General features: G+C 36.0%; 1 protein-coding gene across 5 annotated transcripts in view; it reads left to right on the top strand.

Annotated features, from left to right (window-relative positions):
* The window catches only part of LOC113532805 (collagen alpha-6(VI) chain), a 33087-nt gene extending 12468 nt beyond the window's left edge, over positions 1-20619 (top strand). The window contains exons 2-22 of one of the 5 annotated variants that reach the window (XM_053239839.1): positions 89-170; positions 274-3919; positions 4110-4200; positions 4341-4417; positions 4618-4688; positions 6472-6580; positions 6665-6751; positions 6861-6926; positions 7079-7200; positions 10381-10532; positions 10667-10820; positions 11911-12058; positions 12411-12532; positions 12925-13076; positions 13213-13366; positions 14099-14246; positions 14905-15026; positions 15165-15316; positions 15451-15604; positions 18790-18937; positions 19557-20619. In XM_053239839.1, coding sequence (XP_053095814.1) covers positions 3892-3919; positions 4110-4200; positions 4341-4417; positions 4618-4688; positions 6472-6580; positions 6665-6751; positions 6861-6926; positions 7079-7200; positions 10381-10532; positions 10667-10820; positions 11911-12058; positions 12411-12532; positions 12925-13076; positions 13213-13366; positions 14099-14246; positions 14905-15026; positions 15165-15316; positions 15451-15604; positions 18790-18937; positions 19557-19588 — 2289 coding nt within the window. In that variant the 5' untranslated portion in view covers positions 89-170; positions 274-3891 and the 3' untranslated portion in view covers positions 19589-20619. Of the gene's footprint in view, positions 1-2; positions 3920-4109; positions 4201-4340; positions 4418-4617; positions 4689-6471; positions 6581-6664; positions 6752-6860; positions 6927-7078; positions 7201-10380; positions 10533-10666; positions 10821-11910; positions 12059-12410; positions 12533-12924; positions 13077-13212; positions 13367-14098; positions 14247-14904; positions 15027-15164; positions 15317-15450; positions 15605-18789; positions 18938-19556 lie in introns of those variants that run through there. The other 4 variants (XM_053239841.1, XM_026924450.3, XM_053239840.1 and 1 more) reach the window with 4 other exon arrangements.
* Positions 20620-21275: the final 656 nt, after the last annotated feature.

The following is a 21275-nucleotide window of genomic DNA, read 5'->3' as shown; positions in this document are numbered from 1 at the left end:
GCTGCTTGGCTACTAGGATAATGCTGACTGGAATAGTTAATGCTCTTGATTTGTATTAATTTCTTAATTAATAGTTTTTGTTTTGTAGGATTAATGGTGGCTGTGTGGTCTGTCTGCTGTTTTCCCCTCGGATTGGCAATTTAATGTGTTGGAAAATATTTGGCCTTCGGGTGCGTATTTTAAGAATACCAACCATATCGGGAAAATGACGGTAGGTGTATGGGTCACTTAATGTTAATGTAGTGCACCGTAAAAGGTTTCTCTCTTTTTTAGGTAGAGCTGCCTATATTTGAAGATTGGTTTTCCGGATATTTAATCAGGATTGCAGGGTGGTATCCAGTGGTGCTGCTGTTTTGCTCCGTGCTGTTTTGATCCGTGCTGGTTTTGCTCCGTTTGCTTCCGGTGTGACGCGAACTGTGCTACCTCGTGGGGCTTCTTGTGCGACGTGGGTTGTGTCATGCCGTGTGTGTGTGACATTGTACCGCGTCGTTTCGCGTGGAATTGGTAGATTTTGATCTTTTGTGACCCTATGTCCAGGCTTGTAAACCCGTCTTCCAATATTTTGAGTCCCATAAGGAGGGTTTTTGTGAAAGTTGGGTCACCTGGGTATTTTTATTGAAACTGTATTTTTCTTTTTTTGTGGGGTTAACGATTGCTTCATTGATTCTGTCTTGTTTCTGAATGTTTTGATTGTATTTTTAGTGTATGATAAATTTTATTTGTTCCCTCTATTTTAATGGAGTTGTGTGATTTTAGTCTTATTTTAATTGAGTAAATGTTTTTTTTTTTTTTTGTTTTATGTGATTTTTACATTGTCAGTAAAGTATTAAAGTTTCATCTCTGCATTCATTCTTCTGTTTCCTACCCTGGAACAACGAACCTGTGTTCCTTTTGATGGTATAATGATGGTTCCCTGTGCCTAACAGGGTGGCATAGTCGGTGTAATTGTTTTACTAAATTTGTATTTCTGGTTAGCCTGTTCCGCCATAATTTGGTGTGACTGGCTCTAGTGATCAGATAAAGCTATCACTGCTTAGTCCACTTTGCCACACATAACTGTGGGGCTTTGTAAGAGGAGGCTGTGCCCCCTGTTGTAGCCTTCACTATTCAAGGTATGAACAAATAGTCTCCACCTTTTGAACAAAGTAGGCATGGCGGATCATAAAAGAGCAAATGTTCGCTCAGGTACTGCGGCTTGAGACCATTTAGTGCTGTAGAGGTTAACAGTAGTATTTTATAATCAGTACAAAATTTGACTGGGAGCCAATGCAGTATGGATAAGATAGGGGTGATGTCATATCTTCTGGTTCTAGTAAGCACTAATGCATTCTGGACTAACTGGAGCTTATTTAAGCACCTTCTGGAACATCCAGGCAGTAAAGCATCACAATACTCCAACCTAGAGGTAAAAAAAAGCATGGACTAGTTTTTATGCTTCATGTAGTGCCATTATACTTCTTATCTTAGCAATATTTCTGAGATGAAAGAAGGCTATCCTAGTAATATTATCTATGTGAGCCTCAAATGAAAGACTGGAATCAATAATCATATCACGGTCTTTTACCGCTACACATTATGAAACAGAAATGCCATCCAGAGATACTATGAAATCAGAAAGCTTACTTCTAGCATGTGGTTGTAGTACATCTGTTTTGTCAAAATTAAGTAGAAGGAAGTTAATAAGCATCTGGTGTCTAATGTCCTTTCCACATTCCTCAACTTTATTAAGCTGGTGTCTCTCATCTGGCTTTGCTGAAACATACAACTGTGTGTCGTCAGCATAACAGTGGAAGCTAATACCATGTTTACAAATAATTTTACCCAGAGAGAGCATATATAAAGAAAAAAGCAATGGGCCTAAAATAGAACCTTGTGGGACACCAAATTTTACCTTAGAATGTGTAGAGACATCACCATTTACATCTACAAACTGATAACAATCAGTCAAATAAGACCTGAGTCAGAAAAGGACAATTCCATTAACTCCAACAACATTTTCTAGTCTATCTAGGAGACTAGCATGATCAGTGGTGTCAAAAGCTGCACTAAGGTCAAGCAACACAAGCAAGGAGACACAACCCTGATCAGAGACTAGTAGTGGGTCATTTACCTCTTTAACCAGTGCTGTCTCTGTGCTATGATGAGGCCATGCAATATAATAATGCAATAAGGTAATGCAATATCAAATGCAATATAAAAGGGTTGTTAAACCCCTTGAATTACAGCCGAAAGTCTACACTTCAATCATATCTTGATTGCTTCATTTCAAATCCACTGTGGTGCTGTATAGAGGCAAAATTACGAAAATCGTGTCACTGTCCAAATACTTATGGACCTGACTGTATATATACATATGTACATACATATACAGATACATACATACATACATACATACATACATACAGTCAGGTCCATAAATATTGGGACACAATTCTAACATTTTTGGCTCTATACGCCACCACAATGGATTTCAAATGAAACGAACAAGATGTGCTTTAACTCCAGACTGTCAGCTTTAATTTGGATTTACATCCAAATCAGGTGAATGGTGTAGGAATTACAACAGTTTGCATATGTGCCTCCCACTTGTTAAGGGACCAAAAGTGATGGGACAATTGGCTTCTCAGCTGTTCCATGGCCAGGTGTGTGTTATTCCCTCATTATCCCAATTACAATGAGCAGATAAAAGGTCCAGAGTTCATTTCAAGTGTGCTATTTGCATTTGGAATCTGTTGCTGTCAACTCTCAAGATGAGATCCAAAGAGCTGTCACTATCAGTGAAGCAAGCCATCATTAGGTTGAAAAAACAAAATAAACCCATCAGAGAGATAGCAAAAACATTAGGCGTGGCCAAAACAACTGTTTGATACATTCTTAAAAAGAAGGAACGCACCGGTGAGCTCAGCAACACCAAAAGACCCGGAAGACCACGGAAAACAACTGTGGTGGATGACCGAAGAATTCTTTCCCTGGTGAAGAAAACACCCTTCACAACAGTTGGCCAGATCAAGAACACTCTCCAGGAGGTAGGTGTATGGGTGTCAAAGTCAACAATCAAGAGAAGACTTCACCAGAGTGAATACAGAGGGTTGACCACAAGATGTAAACCACTGGTGAGCCTCAAAAACAGGAAGGCCAGATTAGAGTTTGCCAAACGACATCTAAAAAAGCCTTCACAGTTCTGGAACAACATCCTATGGACAGATGAGACCAAGATCAACTTGTACCAGAGTGATGGGAAGAGAAGAGTATGGAGAAGGAACGGAACTGCTCATGATCCTAAGCATACCACCTCATCAGTGAAGCTGTGCTCTCTACTAGAAAAATCCTGAAGGACAATATCCGGTTATCCGGATATTCAAACTCAATTGGGTTATGCAACAAAACCATGACCCCAAGTACGAGAGCAAGTCCACCTCTGAATGGCTCAAAAGAAACAAAATTATGTTTTAGAGTGGCCTAGGTAAAGTTCGGAACCCAATTACAATACTGTGGTTGGAACTTAAATGGGCAGTTCATGCTGAAAAGCCCTCCACTGTGGCTGAATTGAAGCAATTCTGCAAAGAAGAGTGGGCCAAAAATTCCTCCATAGTGATGTGAAGGACTGACTTCCAGTTATCAGAAGGGTTTGGTTGCAGTTGTAGCTGCTAAAGATGGTACTTTAAGGGGGCAATTGCTTTTTCACATGGGTGATACAGGGGTAGTATAACCTCTTTCAATAAATGAAATGATCATTTAAAAACTGCATTTTGTGTTTCTTCATGTTCTCCTTTTCTCATGTTACATTTTTATGAGGATGTGAAACCATTTAGTGTGACTAATATGCAAAAATAGAGACAATCAGGGAAATACTTTTTCACAGCACTGTAGTTACTTAACTGCCTCAGCAAGATGTTTGCAGCTGTGCTGTTTATAATTGGTATGTCATTTTTAAATTTCTGTGATTTTTACTGGCATCTCACTTATCTGATTAAGAAGTATAAAATGTTATAGAGACATGAATAGTTGATAAAAACAGATTCAAGTTTGGAAGGTTTCTTATTTCTATTAGTATTCTGTACTAGGTTTCAAACCTTCTTTATTTTATGACTATATTTTGCAAATCACAGGCATGTACACAGCAGTGGGATTCAACATATTCACAAAGCCAGTGAGCAAATTTACAAATGATGATCAAAGCAATATTCAATCAAAGGACAGGTTAGTATGTTCTACTAAGTTTTGAAAATAGTAAAATATGCTGAATAGCTTATTTGAGCCAGTAAATTATTAGCAATAATCTAAGGTTTAATTGAGTGTAATTAAATGTCTTTTTTATTTATGTAATTTTTTTTTGTTAGAGTTTTTGTTCCTTCTCCTACTTCTGGAGACGTTTTCAGATGCGCAGAGAAAAACTGTTCTAGAATAAATGTTGCAGGTAAAGTTTTTTTTTTTTTTTTACTTTAGTAATGTGTTGTCTGTTTTTATGTATTTAAAATAAAGATCAGACATGATTATACATTTGCTATGATCATTAACTCTAATAATTATTATGTTTGCTTTAAACAGCAATTATTGTAAGACGATATTTACCTTTTGCCACTACATATTAACAGTATGCTAATAAATCACTTACAGGAGTAACGAAAGGCCTGAGACCAGCTGTGTCTGTAACATCCAGTTGGCGTGAAGATAAGGAGCAGCTTCATGTAAATTTTCTCATGTTTTCAATAACATAAAAATTAAAACTCTTCCATGATGATCCTTTGATTTATTTCTTTTGGTAACTACAAGTGAATTTTGTTTATACTGTAGGTCAGATATGTGATGGATTTTATTTTATTTCTGCTTTTCCTGATGGCCTATTTCTCTGCAAAAACATAGTTTCCCCTGCTAAAGATGTCAGGCATATTTACTTCTCTTTTAGGCAGTGAGATGTTTTCCATTACATACTGACTGTGAGAGGAAAAGAGACAACATGGTGCAGTTGCTGACCTGGAGCCTGAAATAAATATTGTGTAGACTATGGAAAAAACTGTAACCTATGCAGAGGCTTTCATACAAAACCCTGGGTTAATACCAATATGGCAGATCATTTATAGCAAGTCTTTCTACCCTGCTCCTTAGCTGTCGGATGTGTGGCACAGCAATCGGAGAGAAAGTTGATGTACTGGAAACAGGAAAAATGGGCAAGCGTATGAATCTGAGTGACTCTAACAAGGGCCAAACTGTGATGGCTAGAAAACTGAGTTAGAGCATCTCCAAAATGGCATCTCTTGTGGCGTCTTTCCAATATGCAGTGGTTAGTACCTACCACTCATGTTTCTGCACAGATCTTAGCATGTCTGGAAAGACATCTCGTCATGGATGGCAGCTCATCAGCTGAATCTAAATCCCAGCAAAATTGCTGTATATCCCTGGTATCAAGATTTGGTGATCTCCCTAGAAACACTCTCAGATCTCACCATCTGTCACTGCACGCAGCTTTGGCGTAACCATGGACTACCAAATGTCATTCTTGCCTTACATTGCTAAACTGACTCACTCATGCAGGTTTCTCCTCTACAACATTAGAAGGATCCAGTCATTTCTATCCATTACTGGCCATTTAGGTACGTGTTCAATCCCTTGTCATTTCGAGACTGGACTACTGTTATACTACTGGCAGGTCGGCCCCTGCATGCAATTCAGCCTCTGCAACTAATGCAGAATGCAGCTGCACAATTGCTTTCAACCTCCCCAAGTTCTGTTCCACTACACCCTTTCTACACTCCCTCCACTGGCTTCCTGTAGCTGCCATATCAGATTTAATACACTTATGCTTGCCTATAAAGCCAAAAACAGACCATTGCACAACTACCATAATGCATTTATTAGCTCCAACTTTGCACCATGTTCCATCCAAGCCTCTAGCACTGTTTGATTTGACCCACTATCTCTCAGGGTACAAGGAAGACTTCTGTTGCTCTGGCATCTGCCAAATACCATAATTGTGAATGTAATTTAAAATTCTCTGGTGAAAATTCTTCCCCAGGTTCACAGTAGATAAACAAATGGCTTTTAATGTAACCAAACACAAGAAACCTCTCTAGCAACAATCTTCTTCTTTTAATTCTTCTAAGTTCTGATTTTCTGAGTTAAACTTTTTTTTTATTTAAAATGTCACAAAAAATTAGGAAAATATTCTATAGGATGGTTAAATCATGTCCTAACTGTAACAGAAATTAGCCAGAATCAGAAAATATTTATTAATGCATATATGGCAATCATTGACAATTCATTCATTTGTTCATTTATTCATTCATTCATTCATTCATTCATTTAGTAATTTAGTCAGTTATTTATTTGAGTAACACAGTAAAGCCATAGATACAACCTAGACATTTATTTATGCCATTGCCAGTTTTAATTTAATTGAAGAATACCTGAAAATCAAATGAATCTTCAAAGCTCATGAACCTTAAATGAAACATCTGTTATCTCAAAACATAGGTTTGTAACCAAGTTCGGACAATTAATTCATCAACTGAGAATTTCAATGGAAACTGTACACACATATCTGATCATCAGGAAAAGAGTAAAATTTACCCCAATAAGTTGGGTATGTGTCTGCACTAAATCATACACAAGAAATTCTCTCAAGACTTCTCAATGATCCTCAGTTAATACCATTACACCACTTTAGTTTTACAGCTGCTGGAACAAAAAGCCATGAACAGCAACAACAACAATAACAATAAAAACCAAGGCAGTCAAACATCTCTTTATCGAGGTAAAAGCATCTGAAGGAAATATTAAATTGAAATAATGAATCACTTACACATTGTGCACATTTTATTTTTTAAGTTTATTTAAAAACTGTCAATGTTGATTTTAATTAGACCACTGGAGGAAGAGAAGAGCTCTACAGAATGACCCTAGCACTGATACAGATGAAGAAGATGAAGGTATTTTAATTTTTGTCAATCAATCCATGAACAAAATAGATATATCGGGTGATTGAAACGTGGTGTCTGATATGTTACTTCTTAAACTACAGTTTAGATTCTGATATAGGAAATATTTGTGAAATCCCTCTGCTGCTTGTGTTTATTTGAAGATGCAGGGACGGAGATCACTTTTGTGCTGGATGGTTCTGGTAGCATTGAGCAGGAGGATTTTGAAAGGGCCAAAGACTTTATTTATAATGTGATGAAAAATGTTTGGACAACATGTTTCAGTGTAAGTAAAGCATCAAACAGACCAAGCACTGAAGTTAAATTAAAATGTAAGGTTATATAACCGAGTTATATGCACCAGTCTACCACTGGGGCAGAGTTTCAACACTTGGATATCTCCTTGTATATGTGCACACATGCCGAAGCGTTTGACACAAAGTCATGTGGTGACCCACTATATAATGCCATTAGTGATGGCATTGGAACCTTTTCTTCTAGTTTGGCTTAGATTTTGTATCACAGGTGACCTTGGCTGTTATCAGGTGTTCACAGAACAAGGTCACATACATAACCTTACACTCTATTTCATCCCTCTAACTGCCCGGGGTGGTTTTCACCTGGATAACCTTATAACAGTGGGTTACGAGGAACCAACTCAGACCTATGGACTGACTGGAAGGGTGCCCAGATATGACTGCTGCACGTACCCCACTGGGAGGGGCCAGCTGATTTTGCAGAACCTGAAAAAGGTACACAACTATACCCAGATAGCAGCAGCACAATCCTCCTGGAGTGGAACCTGATGGTCGGCCTGCCTGTAAGCTTAGGTGATAACATCCAGAACCAAATGAGCTACCATTTGTTTACATAGGAGAGCAGCTAGTGTCCCTCCACTCACATAATGCCTGCTCACATAATGGTGTAAGGCACATACAGAGCATAACAAAGACAGGATCACACTGGCAGCGAGTCACCCACCATCTTGACCCAAGTGCCATAGAGTGCAGTCTCAACCAACCTTATAATGGAGGGGTCAGCTATTGTGGACTAGAGCAACCATGCAAGATGATTCTGTAGGGTTTGCCTTGTATGTCTTTGTAAGTTTCAACTAGGCCAACCATAATTGCCATTGACTCAAGATATCACTGACAGCAAGTCACCCACCATCTTGACCCAAGTGTCATACTGCAAGGAGTGCAGTAAACTTTGTAGGGTGGAATTGCATGTCTTTGGAAGTTTCAACTGGGCCAACCATAACTGGCATTGACCCAGGATCACATTGGCAGTGAGCCACCCACCATCCTGACCCAAGTGCCATAGCACCAGGAGTGCAGTCTCAACCAACTTATAATGGAGGGGGTCCACGCTTGTGGAGTGGGGCCACTATGCAATGTGACTTTTTAGATTTGCCTTGTATGTCTTTGGGAGTTTCAACTGGACCAACCATAACCTTATAACTGTTGTGGAGTGGAGTGACCACTCAAATGTGAGCAGCATGACTGATGCCTGTGTGTCCTACACGTGTCTTTGTCAGAAAATAATCTAATCAGGTGCACTTGTTGCTTGGTCATTGTGTGTCTGCGCACAGCTAAAACCAGTAAAACCATCAAGAAGGCAATGCACCAAATGGCTTGCATGCCTCCCAGGCCAAGTTGTTTATTATGCACTACATTGGCCCATGTCCCTGGATGTGATGCGGCCAACAAGTTAGCACCTCCTTTTTATTTCTCTTAATGTAAACTTTACACTACAGCATATTAAAGGCCTTGGCTTCTGAAGTCTTCTGAAACAACTTACACACCCCTTTTTTCTAGGCCTACAGGTGTCATCTCTCTCCTTGCCCTTTGCTCTGGGCTTCATCCATCTTTATTCCTACCCACTTATGACTAGCAGCTTTCCTGGGCTGTGGTGCATGGATCATCTCCGACACCCCACTGGGGTCTATATTCTCTAAACAAGCTTGCAGAGTCAGCATCAGCATTACTGTGCATTATATACATGGAACATCTGATCCAATAACTACTTCTCTGAGATTATGAACACTAAGACCTTGAACACATAGCAGATACCTGTCGTCAGCCTCCAGAAGGCTCAGACATTGCCCACACACATGTGAGGTAAGTGCTGCTAAGGTAGCTAACACAATGCTATATGTAGCTAACACGAAGTTCTCACAAAGCTACTGTGAAGCTGTCACCAGCTTTGGAGGACAGGTTCACCTGTAGTCAGACTGTAGTCACAAGCAGTTACGTAGATAGCTAGGAAAATGCTCAACATGTGAACAAGTTGAGAAGTAGAAAGGAACCGGTGGCCATTGCTAATTGCCATTTTATAATGAGTTACCACGTGACTTGTGTCTCGACATTTGTTTGTATGCATACAAGGAGATAAGTATTAGAATGGCAAGACCAATTGTTTTGTTTTTGATATACATTGAAGGCATTTGAGTTTGAGATCAAAGATTAATGACACAATAGATCAGAATTTCAGCTATATGTGTTAAACAAATTAAAACATGGCATCTTTTGTTTGAACCCACCCATTTTTAAAGTTATCAAAAATATTGGAACATGTGACTGACAGGTGTTTCTTGTTGCTCAGGTGTGCCATGTTAGATTGATTGTTTAAACAATTAATAGCTCTGAATGTCTACTCTTGGTTTGAGCCCTGGGTTTCACCTGTAAAGACTTATTGTTAAAAGGATAAATCAACATGAAGACCAGACAGTTATCTATGGGAGAAAGGCAAACCCTTTTGAAGCAGAGAAAAGAGGGAAAAATCGATCGATGCATTTCGCCTCCTGAAGAGGAGACTGAAGGGAGAAACCCCCCAAAACAAACTACAACTGAACGAAGCTGTGGTACAAGCCTGGAAAAGCATCACAAAAAAGAATGCAACAGTTTGGTGATGTCAGTGGGATGCTGGTTTGATGCAGTTATTGCAATCGAGGGATATGCAACCAAATATTAAGTGTTATTTACTTTAATTTACTTTAAGACGGTCTGTTTCTATACTTTTGCTCACCTAAAAATTGGGTGGTCTGCCACCAAAGGTGCCATGTTTTAAGTTATTTTACACAACTAGATGTAAATATAAAAAAACATTTAAAAAACATAAAAATGTTTGTATGCTGTGGAAAAGAAAAGAGGATATTAAGTAATCGAACACTTTTCAGATAAAATCATCATTGAGGCTGTCTGGAAGCGACTCAGGAGCCTTTTATTAAACTTTTCAAATAGGCCAATCACTGACGTTCTAAATGAAAACTCCTGTAGGGAAACAGTTAGTATAAACAATTAGAATTTAAGCTAAATCTATGTGGTTTCAATTTCAACCATAAGCCTTTATCAAAATGCCTTTAATACAATAAATAATATATATTAAATCTAGTGAGTGAATATATTAATATATAAATATATATTAAGTGTAGTTTATATGTACAATATGTAAATTCTCTCCTCAGTGCAAGTTTGCAGTAGTGCAGTATGGGAGAGATATAAGGACAGAACTCTCTCTGAATGAAAACAATGAACGTCTTAGAGCCTTGGATAAGGTGAAGAACATAAAACAAATTCATGCAATCACCAAGACAGCTTCAGCCCTCTACCATGTCCTGTAAGTACGCAAACCCAAAAATTTCTTATCATGAGTTTGCACAACAGTGCATCAATGGCTGACAGTGTATCAGTGTTTACAGCACATCTTACTACAAAGTCTTTATTAGCTTCTGTGTCCTGTACTACCTGCAGCACAGACGTTTTTGTTCCTCAAAGTGGATCAAAAGAGAACGCCAAAAAAAAGATTATTCTACTGTCTGATGGAGAGATGGCAGGAGATGAAAGAAACCTCACAGAGGTATTGAACATGCCACAGATGGAGGGGATTGTTCGCTATGCTATAGGGGTAAGTGTACATTTTTACACTATTTCATATCTGCAAAGTTCAAAGGTTATATTGTTTTTTTCTCCCATTAATTTGTTATTCAGGTTGGCATGAATGGTTCATCAATTTAAAAAATTTTTTTCGCCTTTTCTGACCACACTTTTAAAATAACATTTCGCCCACACTAAATAGGATCAAATACAAACAGTTTGGCTTTCTGCATCATGTTAACAACCTAAAACTATAATATAAATATAAATTAATAATAGGAATACTATTAATCACCAAAAGATTTAAAAAGCAAGTAAAGATGTATAGATTGTTGTTACCACACCTTTATATACTACATATGTAAGGAATAAAATACTAGAATGCTGTAATAGGTAAATAATCAACGACAAACTTGTGTGATCTGGACTGATATGAAGTTACCACCCCAAAGCTGATTACTGTCCAATAAGTGCATCTCATGGGGTGTTGTTATACCACTGCAATTTGCCAACAATTAATTTTTTTATTTATTAAAGTATGACGCATCATACTTCTTTGTTTCATTAATGGTGTGGAACATCCACAAAACAAGTTAGCTCCTGTTATCACTCAGCAATAATTTATATATAAATATATATATATATTATGTGGATTAAATTATATTATGTGGACGTCCACTATACAGGTCCCCGTGAATGAGCTGTTACTAATAAAAACAACGTATTAGAAGAAGCACATTCACATAAACCTGTGGTTTTTGCTTACAGCAGGCACTACTGTTGGATCTGTGCTGTTATTGTAAATTAATTTAATTAAATTAATTATTAATGTTATAGTCATTATAGTCACTCTGACCAATCAGAATGTGTACCAAATCAACAGCTCTGTGGTACAAATTGTAATTCAGCTAATATTTATCATGCTATCTTGTCAAAAGCGCTTTAAGTACTTTGAGTTACTGCTATTGGCCTGTTTATTATTAAACTTTGTTTACTATGCTTCATATTACAATGTGCTTTTTAAATCATGGCAATGAACAGCTGTAATAATCTTTTACTTTTTCTAAGTTGAAAGAATTATTTGCTAATTCTTTGCTAATACAGTGATGTTTTATTCTCAGGTGGGGCCAGAGGTTCTGAATAAAACACAGGCAATAAAAGAGATGACAGAAATAGCTGGCAGTGAAGATAGATTTTTCAGTGTTTGTAATTATGCTGCTTTGGAAAACATTCTCTCTTCTTTGGAAAAAAGCATAATTAGGATTGAAGGTAAGCCAGAATATTTGCATATAAGTGCAAATCTACTTGTAAGCCTTCTGCAGTATAACACACTTGTGTTTGTTAATATTTGATCAGTAAATTATATTATTTAGATACTGTTTGTCAGGTAGTATTTCAGGTCACAGACTGAAGGGTATTAAAATAAGCAGTTTTTTTTTTTTTTTTGCTTAAAATTACGATTATAAATAAATATTCAATCAGTCCATGAACAAAATGGATACAGTATATCAGGTGACTGATGCATGTGGTGTCTGATGTACATCACTTCCTTAGACTACAGTGTAAATTCTTATAGAGGTAATAATTGTGAAATCCCTCTGGTGCTTGTGTTTATCTGAAGATGCAGGGACGGAGATCACTTTTGTGCTGGACGGCTCTAGTAGCATTGACCCGCAGGATATTGAAAGTGCCAAAGACTTTATTAGTAACGTGATGAAAAATGTTTGGACAACTTGTTTCAGTGTAAGTAAGGCATCAAACAGTATGAAAAATTCATGGTATGATGTCCATAAAACCCAATATCCTAATTATTGACATACTGATGGAAAACTTCTAGAATCTTTTAAAAACACTGGGTGAAGAAATGCTTTTATTATGAAGTAACAGAACACTTTCAGATAAAATTATCAGTGATGCTGTCTGGAATTATTCCATTTGGCACTGAAGTTCTAAATGAAAAGTATTTTTTGAGGAAACAAAGAGAATTTAAAATTTAAAATATAATTTTATGTAAAAAACAGTGTGGTTTAAATTTCAACCATAAGTCTTTCTCAGAATGTCTTTAAGACATTAAATTATATATATGTGTATATATAGATACAGATAAATGTACAGTATTTAAATTCTCTCCTCAGTGCAAGTTTGCAGTAGTGCAGTATGGGAGAGACATAAGGACAGAACTCTCTCTGCAAGAAAATAATGACCATCTCAGAGCCTTGGATAAGGTGAAGAGCATAAAACAGATTTATGGGATCACAAAGACAGCTTCAGCCCTCTACCATGTTCTGTAAGTACTCAAACCCAAAAAAAATTCTCATCATGAGTTTCCACAACAGTGCATCAATGGCTGACAGTCTATCAATGTTTACAGCACATCTTACTACAAAGTTTTTATTAGCTTCTGTGTCCTGTACTACCTGCAGCACAGACATTTTTGTTCCTCAAAATGGATCAAAAGAGAACGCCAAAAAAATGATTATTCTACTGTCTGATGGAGAGATGGCAGGAGATGAAAGAAACCTCACAGAGGTATTGAACATGCGACAGATGGAGGGGATTGTTCGCTATGCTATAGGGGTAAGTTTACAATTTTACATTTCAGAACTCCAGTGAGAAGAATAGAACAGGAACTGTTAATAAGCCATGCTGTAGTACTAAATTCTTACGTAGTAAAATTGTAGATTTAGGATACATTTGTGAAAAAATGCAATAGTTTTCAGGTTGTGGTGATTAAAATAAAATACTACAGTTTTAGATATTGTAGTTTTACAAAAGATATATATTTGGCAGTAGCCAAATTGGCCTGGTGGAAACTGGGATGCATCTTTTGAAATACATTAAAGGGTTCCTAATTTTTTCAAAGATTGATTGATTGATTGATTGATTGACTTTATTGCTTTCTCTAACCACAGTTTTAACATAACCCCCCTTATACCTCTCCTTTATCTCATATATATATATCACAAATAAAACCTTTGGTGGTATATTGTTGTCACCTTACTTTGTCTTGAAATTAATAAGGTAAAAAAAATTGTCATGTGACTGAGAAACTGCAAAGTGTAATGTCTTCTCTCTTGAAGAATTTCCAGTATTGGAAAACTTAAAGGAACAAAAGCAAAACGTAGCTTGTCTAAAGCCATTTAAGTGTCTTAATTACTGCTATTCGCCTGTTTATCAGTACAATGAGTTACTGAGCTATATATTACAATGTGCTTTCTAAATTATGACAATGAATGCCTGTGATGATCTTTTACATATTGTGCTGAAAGAATTTTTGTCTTTGCTAATACAGTGATGTTTTATTCTCAGCTCGGGCCAGAGGTTCTGAATAAACCACAGGCAATAAAAGAGATGATGGAAATAGCTAGCAGCGAAGATCGATTTTTCAAGGTTTCTAATTATGCTGAATTGAAAAACATTCTCTCTTCTTTGGAAAAAAACATAATTAGGATTGAAGGTAAGTCAGGATATTTGCATATAAATGCAAATCAATTCTAAGCCTTCTGCAGTATAATATTACTTGTGTTTGTTAACACATGATTGCTAAATTATATTATTTAGATATTGTTTGTCAGCAAGTATTTCAAGTCACAGTCTAAAAGTATGGAATCAAGCAGTGATTTCTTTAAGTTTCAAAAAATAGGATTATATATTTTACAATGTACCCAAAACAAATGACATTTTGTGACCTTGCGTTCCATCGGAAATTGAGATATGCAGCTCAGCAAGACCTACATTTAAAGGTTACTTCAAACTTACATTATGGAAACTCTGAGACTTTTACAAGATAGATTTTTGAACAGTGGCCAAAGCAGATATTACCTTATTATTCTGTAAAATCAAATACTCTTTGGTTTTAAAAGGTTCTCTCTGACTGTTTCTTATTAAGCAAACTCATAATTTTCTATAGATTAGAAAATTTACACAATATTTGTGAAATCCCTCTGGTGCTTGTGTTTATCTGAAGATGCATGGATGGAGATTGGACGGAGATTGCTTTTGTGCTTTTATTAGTAACATGCTGAAAAATTTTTGGACAACATGTTTTAGTGTAAGTAAGGCATCAAACAGTATCATATTTGTGAAATCCCTCTGCTGCTTGTGTTTATCTGAAGATGCAGGGACGGAGATCGCTTTTGTGCTGGACGGCTCTGGTAGCATTGAGCCGCCGGATTTTGAAAGGGCCAAAGACTTTATTAGTAATGTGATGAATAATGTTTGGACAACATGTTTCAGTGTAAGTATGACATTTAGGGAAACAATTAGTATTGACAAATAGAATTTAATGATACATAAAAATGTGTGGTTTAAATTTCAACATAAGCCTTTATCAAAATGTCATTAATTCAATAAATTTTATAAATTCTCTCTTCAGTGCAAGTTTGCAGTAGTGCAGTATGGGAGAGACATAAGGACAGAACTCTCTTTGAAAGAAAATAATGAACATCTCAGAGCCTTGGATAAGGTGAAGAACATAAAACAAATTCATGCAATCACCAAGACAGCTTCAGCCCTCTACCATGTCCTGTAAGTACTCAAACCCAAAAAGTTCCTATCATGATTGTGCACAAAAGTGCCTCAATGGCTGACAGTCTATCAATGTTTACAGCACATCTTACTACAAAGTCTTTATTAGCTTCTGTGTCCTGTACTACCTGCAGCACAGACGTTTTTGTTCCTCAAAGTGGATCAAAAGAGAACGCCAAAAAAATGATTATTCTACTGTCTGATGGAGAGATGGCAGGAGATGAAAGAAACCTCACAGAGGTATTGAACATGCCACAGATGGAGGGGATTGTTCGCTATGCTATAGGGGTAAGTGTACAATTTTACACTATTTCACAACATTCTCACAGCATTCTGTAGTGTATGGGGTGCCATAAAAGTCTCTTTTATATCTGACTTTTTCACTGAACAGTTTTAAATTTCTGTGTAAATTCTAAATATAACGGTAATGTTAAATGTAAATGTTAAATATAAATATGAAATATAAATGTTAATGTTAAATATAAATATAAATGTTAAAAATAAATTTTAAATGTAAATGTAAATGTAAATTTTAAATTTTAATATGTACATTTTAAATGTAAATGTAAATGTAAATTTTAAATTTTAATATGTACATTTTAAATGTAAATGTTGAATGCTGTTTCGTTCATATGCTAATTGCCACTGCCATCTCAATGTGTGCAACACATTGTGAGTAGTTGCCATTTTTTTCACCATTCTGTGATGGTTTTGGATGAATTTGAATAAGCAAGTCTGCTGGTGGTATTTTTGGCCTAGTTTTAAAACAGTCTGTTGGTTGCCAAGAGCTTGTTTTAAAGTAAATAATCAGAATTAAATTAATTTCTACAAACATATGTTATGACAAAGGGAATATTTAAATGTAGACAGTATGGCTCTATCTACAACATACAGAACCATTTCAGATTTCAGATATAGTGCAAAGATTAATTCAGGACACTCATCTGGAACAACAATATCATTACTACAACTGGTAAATTGTAAAGTTGGGCTTAATTATAAATTACAGACATGCAGAAATACAGAAGTAGGTAAATGTAAGGTATCGCCTGTAGCACTAGCTTGTCAGGTAGCCAGTTTAGCTACTGCTAATGTACTGTGAACCTACTCCTCTACATCTGTACAGCTGTAATTTTATAGTGGAGACTAATTTCTGGATTTACATGTTGTAGTGGTGATGTATGACAGTATTTTAGGGCCACTGTTTAAACAAAAAAAAAAACAACAAGATTTCAAGAATAAAGTTGTAATATGTTGAGAAAAATCACAATATATAAAAAATGCTGTAATATCTGACATGACAAGAAAAAAGTCACAATATTTTAAGAATAAAGTCATAACATTATGACAGAATGGTGCTTGTCAGAGCAATGCAAATAAAGAAATACTTTAGTAAAGTAAAGATACCAGATAATTATTAGTATTAGAACAATTATGGAAAAATTTGCGTTCATTTAGAAGAAAGAACGACACGAACTTGGAGGAAATTGTCTCTTTTGTTGAAGAGGCATTACCTTCAAGGCTATTGCTCTGCGGCGTAACAGATGTAACTCTGGCACATTCAGTACAGCAGTTGAGTCCCCGATAAGTTATGGCATATGGACTTAGGACTTAAAATGATACACATGTTCACATTAGAGAGCAACAGGTTGTTTGTGTCGCTTGGAGTTTGTCTCTTGTAGGCTTTGCACGAGTGCTACTGTTGTCGCTGGTGGGCATATACCGTCTGTGAGCTATTCAGTGTTTTTAGCTCTGATGAGAAAGAATAGTGGGAAAAATGTAGCCTACTGCACAAGGTTTACTATAGTACATGATTAATTTGTCTTTAAAATGTACTTAAAATATTTTAATCAAGTAAAACAGTGTGAAAATTGGTTGTTTGAAGTCCAGTATGCTGGGCATTGTATCAGCTATGTTAGCAGTGCAAGCTACTGCGCTAGCTACAGACACTCACCAGAGGCACCACCATATACCTGTATCTATTTGTATCTTCTAATAACTAATAAAGCACAAATAATAAGTGTAAAATTGGTTGTTTGCTTTACATGTTACATGCCAGGCTTCATATTAGCTATTGCATTATTAGGTATTAGGTATTAGCTATTAGCTATGGAGACCAACAGGGGCAAAGCATTGAAAATTCAGAAAACACATGCAAATACAGAAGAGGATGCGTGGACCTGGCAATACATGCACAGTAGTTCAGAAATAGCTGCAAATTCCTTTATGCACTGCAAAACTGTAAACACATTCATCAATTAGAGAACACACAGGCTGCATGTAGAAACATAATGCAAATTGAGAAAACACATGCAAAATCAGAAACACTGCAATAAGCTAAAAACACAACAGAAATGCCATACAACAAAATGGAAAAGAGGGATGCGGGACAGAAACACCCAGGTGGAACATTCGGTGGTGGTATTTGAAAGAATAATATGAAAACACAATTATAAGATTTTATTTCTGTTTTTCAAACAGTTCATAGGAAATATACATGTGAGAACTAAAGTTGTGAGAGGGGTAATAAAAAAAAATTGCACCATGCATGCTAAAAGAATCATTTGAGCCAATCGTTTGGATTTGTCGCTTTACTGCTTTTTACCTAATTTGCATAAAGTTAAGAAAAAAAACACATTACATACATTTGTATCTCCTTTTGTAACTCATATCTCTGCAGACTGAGACCAGCAAGTGGAAGAAACTTACACCACAAAAGGCTGTTGCTAAAATTGCAGCTTCATGTCATGAGTGTACATAGAAAATAAATGGCGCCTGTTGCTTTGTTGCTTTCTAGTGTGAATGTACTTTTACAGCAGTGGTGCAGGGGGCTCTATGTGTGATTTCCTGGTTTGAATACTGGGGAAACCCCTTCAGATTATGTATCTTGGAGGTGTATGCAAAAAATTTAAAAGCTATGGTTATGGGTGGATTTTTGGGTGGGGGAGATGGAGGGGCAGGGAATGTACCTCTCATTCTGTGGGCGGAGTTCGTTTAAAAAGGAATGACTGGCTAACCTTACCAACTACTGTTTGCTAAGGTCATACAGTAAATAGTAAATTGTTATGAAATTTAGCTGATGTTAGCTCTTTGGTTTATGCTATCACTTTGTTAATTCACATTGGTTTGCTAGTTATAATATCAGTACAATGAGCTAACTTAGACATCAAAATGAGCAACATACTGGACAGACTGCAAAGACCTCCCTGCTGAGGGTCTGTTAGAACAGTTTAAATAGTTAAATCAAATGCCAGGCATTATCTAACTGAATATTTTGTGTAATTATATATCATGTCTTTCTAAAGTATCTTGAATTACTGCTATTGGCTGTTTTACTAATAAAACGTGTTTACTATGCATCATATTACAATGTGCGTGGTAAATTATGGCAATAAACAGCTTTAGTAATCTTTCACATATCATGTGCTAAAAGAATTATAGTCTTCGCTAATACAATAATGTTCTATTCTCAGCTGGGGCCAGAGGTTCTGCTGAAAAGGAATGCAATACAAGAGATGATAGAGATAGCTGGTGGCGAAGAGAGATTCTTCAGGGTTTCAAGTTATGCTGCCTTGGAAGACATTCTATCTACTTTGGAAAAAAGCATACTCAGGTCTGCAGGTAAGCCAGAGTATTTGCAAAGTGCATAAGTGCAAATCAATTGCAAGCCTTCTGCAGTATAACATCACTTGCAAATGACATTTTGTTACCTTGGTATTATAAGGTACTATCTGGCTAAGGAGATGTTTTGAGATATGGCAAACGAAAGTGATATTCCAGATACCAAAACTCTCAAATCAGGAAATTTATATTTGCAGCTCAACAAGACCTTCAGATTCAGGATAATGAATTCTATAACTTAGTAGAGAAAGATCTGACCTTACAAAGTGAATATTACTTATAAAAATATTGTTATATTTTTATTTTGTAAATGCTTGTATTATTTTTTTTCTCAATGTATTCTCTAAAATTTTAAATACAAGATATTTTACTTTTTGTTGTTCCTAAACAGGATATTTTACTTTGAAATTTCATTGTAAAACATTTAACAATATTAAAATACAGTAGAACCTACAATACTTGTTTCTGTGCAACCACATAAACATTTTGTACCTTATAATGAATCTTATATCTTAAACACATAGTCTGCTAGCTGATATTCAGTCCCTGGTTACAATGGAAAATTCTATTTATTAAGCACATTGCATGCAGCAAACTAATATATTCCTCTGCTGAACAGGAAGGGGAATACAGCTATTCTGCCATTCCTAGGATTTTCAAAGGTCTGATGCTCAGCCAGCTGGAATTTTGGTTCCACCTGGCAGGGTGCATGGGAGCAACACTCCTGAGTCCAGCTGGATGTTGAGAGTAATGATATGACATATATATAAACAGATTAATCGTGAACAACAATAGTGAGCAACAGGATGCACATCAAAGTGATATTCAGTAATCCAATGACACATGTACAATGCAAATTCATTAAATCCTTTTTACTTTAAGCTAATACAACTCTGAATATAAATTGGGATTTATGATGATCTTGAATAACTATTATGACAAAGATAAAAAAAAAAAAAAAAGAGCAGAACAAGACATGGCTTTGCTATAGAACTCTCAAGAGTTTTAGGTCAATTTTGGAAACATGCACGTCCGTGAGGCTCGACTGTCATGTCCAATACCATCAATCACCTCATCAACCATGCCATTTTATTTATCACCAAATAACTCCTATAAAATCCATTTATCATAAGGAAAAATATTAGCAAGGATATTAAAGTCAACCAAACTTAAAAACGGTACACTATTCTCTAAAATAATTTGTGGAGACGGAACTTAAAATGGAAGTTTGGCTCAGTCTCCATTCATTAACATGGGAAGGGGTGGGGTTAAAATTGTACTGCAGCCAGCCACTAGACGGCCTCAGAAACTCAGAGACATTATGGCTTCACTTTTGACTCCCTGTTAAGACATCCACCCATATACACAGTCATTGCTTACAACTTATACGTAAGTATCAGAGGACAGGAATAGACCATCCTGCAGGTGAATATCCTCTCTCATTTTTTGAAAGACATTCACTTCTTAAGCCTATATGTAGACAAGAATATTATAAATTAGCTTATGAAGAAGTTATCTTGAATTATTAGTAATCAGTTATTTTGTTGTTGCCAAAGAATAGGCTACCTTATTAGACATTCTTTGTATTTGACTTTCTACTGATGTAGTACCACACAAGATGATTTCACTGCTTGATATTTTTAAGATATATTTGCATTCAAATAAACAAAATTTTGATTCTGCACAGGTTGTTTTTTCTAATGTCTAATATCTTTTCTGATTGTCCAGTCAGCTATATTACTATTGTCAACAAAGTTAAATGTGAATTGTTACATTTTATTTAAATTAGCCTGAAAACTTTTTCAACTGGATTAACAATTTGCAGATATGCAGCATCTCTTTAAAGGTTGTACATGCTTTACAAGTTTTACATAATGTGACTTCATTCAATGTAACCTTGTTTTTTTTTTTTATGAAAGAAGTTCATAATGCCACACACTACCATACGTAATGCACCTGTATTGTCAAATAGAGGCGGAAGCAGTTGCAGGTTGATGTTTTATTAAAAATTGGGTGAACAATCCACAACACAATCCAAGAATCAGAATCAAAACAGGTAAAAAAAAAAAAAAAAAAAAAAAAAAAAAAAACAGCAAACAGGCAAGTCCAGAGAGCAAAGTAACAACAAAACAAGGTCAGAACTAGAAATAAACATGATATAAACAGCTTGAATCACTACAAACTAATTACAGGTGCCATGTCTGAAACTTTATGAGTGATATGGAAAATAGAGATATAACACAAACAATGTTGTAGTACTTAAATCCACAACAATTGTAAATACTGGAGGCATTTACAATTGTTATCTTTTACCCCTACATTTTAATGAAGTATTGAC

This window comes from Pangasianodon hypophthalmus, chromosome 14 (genome assembly GCF_027358585.1).
Source record: "Pangasianodon hypophthalmus isolate fPanHyp1 chromosome 14, fPanHyp1.pri, whole genome shotgun sequence".
Lineage (NCBI taxonomy): Eukaryota > Metazoa > Chordata > Actinopteri > Siluriformes > Pangasiidae > Pangasianodon > Pangasianodon hypophthalmus.
Note: the sequence above shows the minus strand (reverse complement) of the source record. Positions and strands in the feature narration are given on the sequence as shown.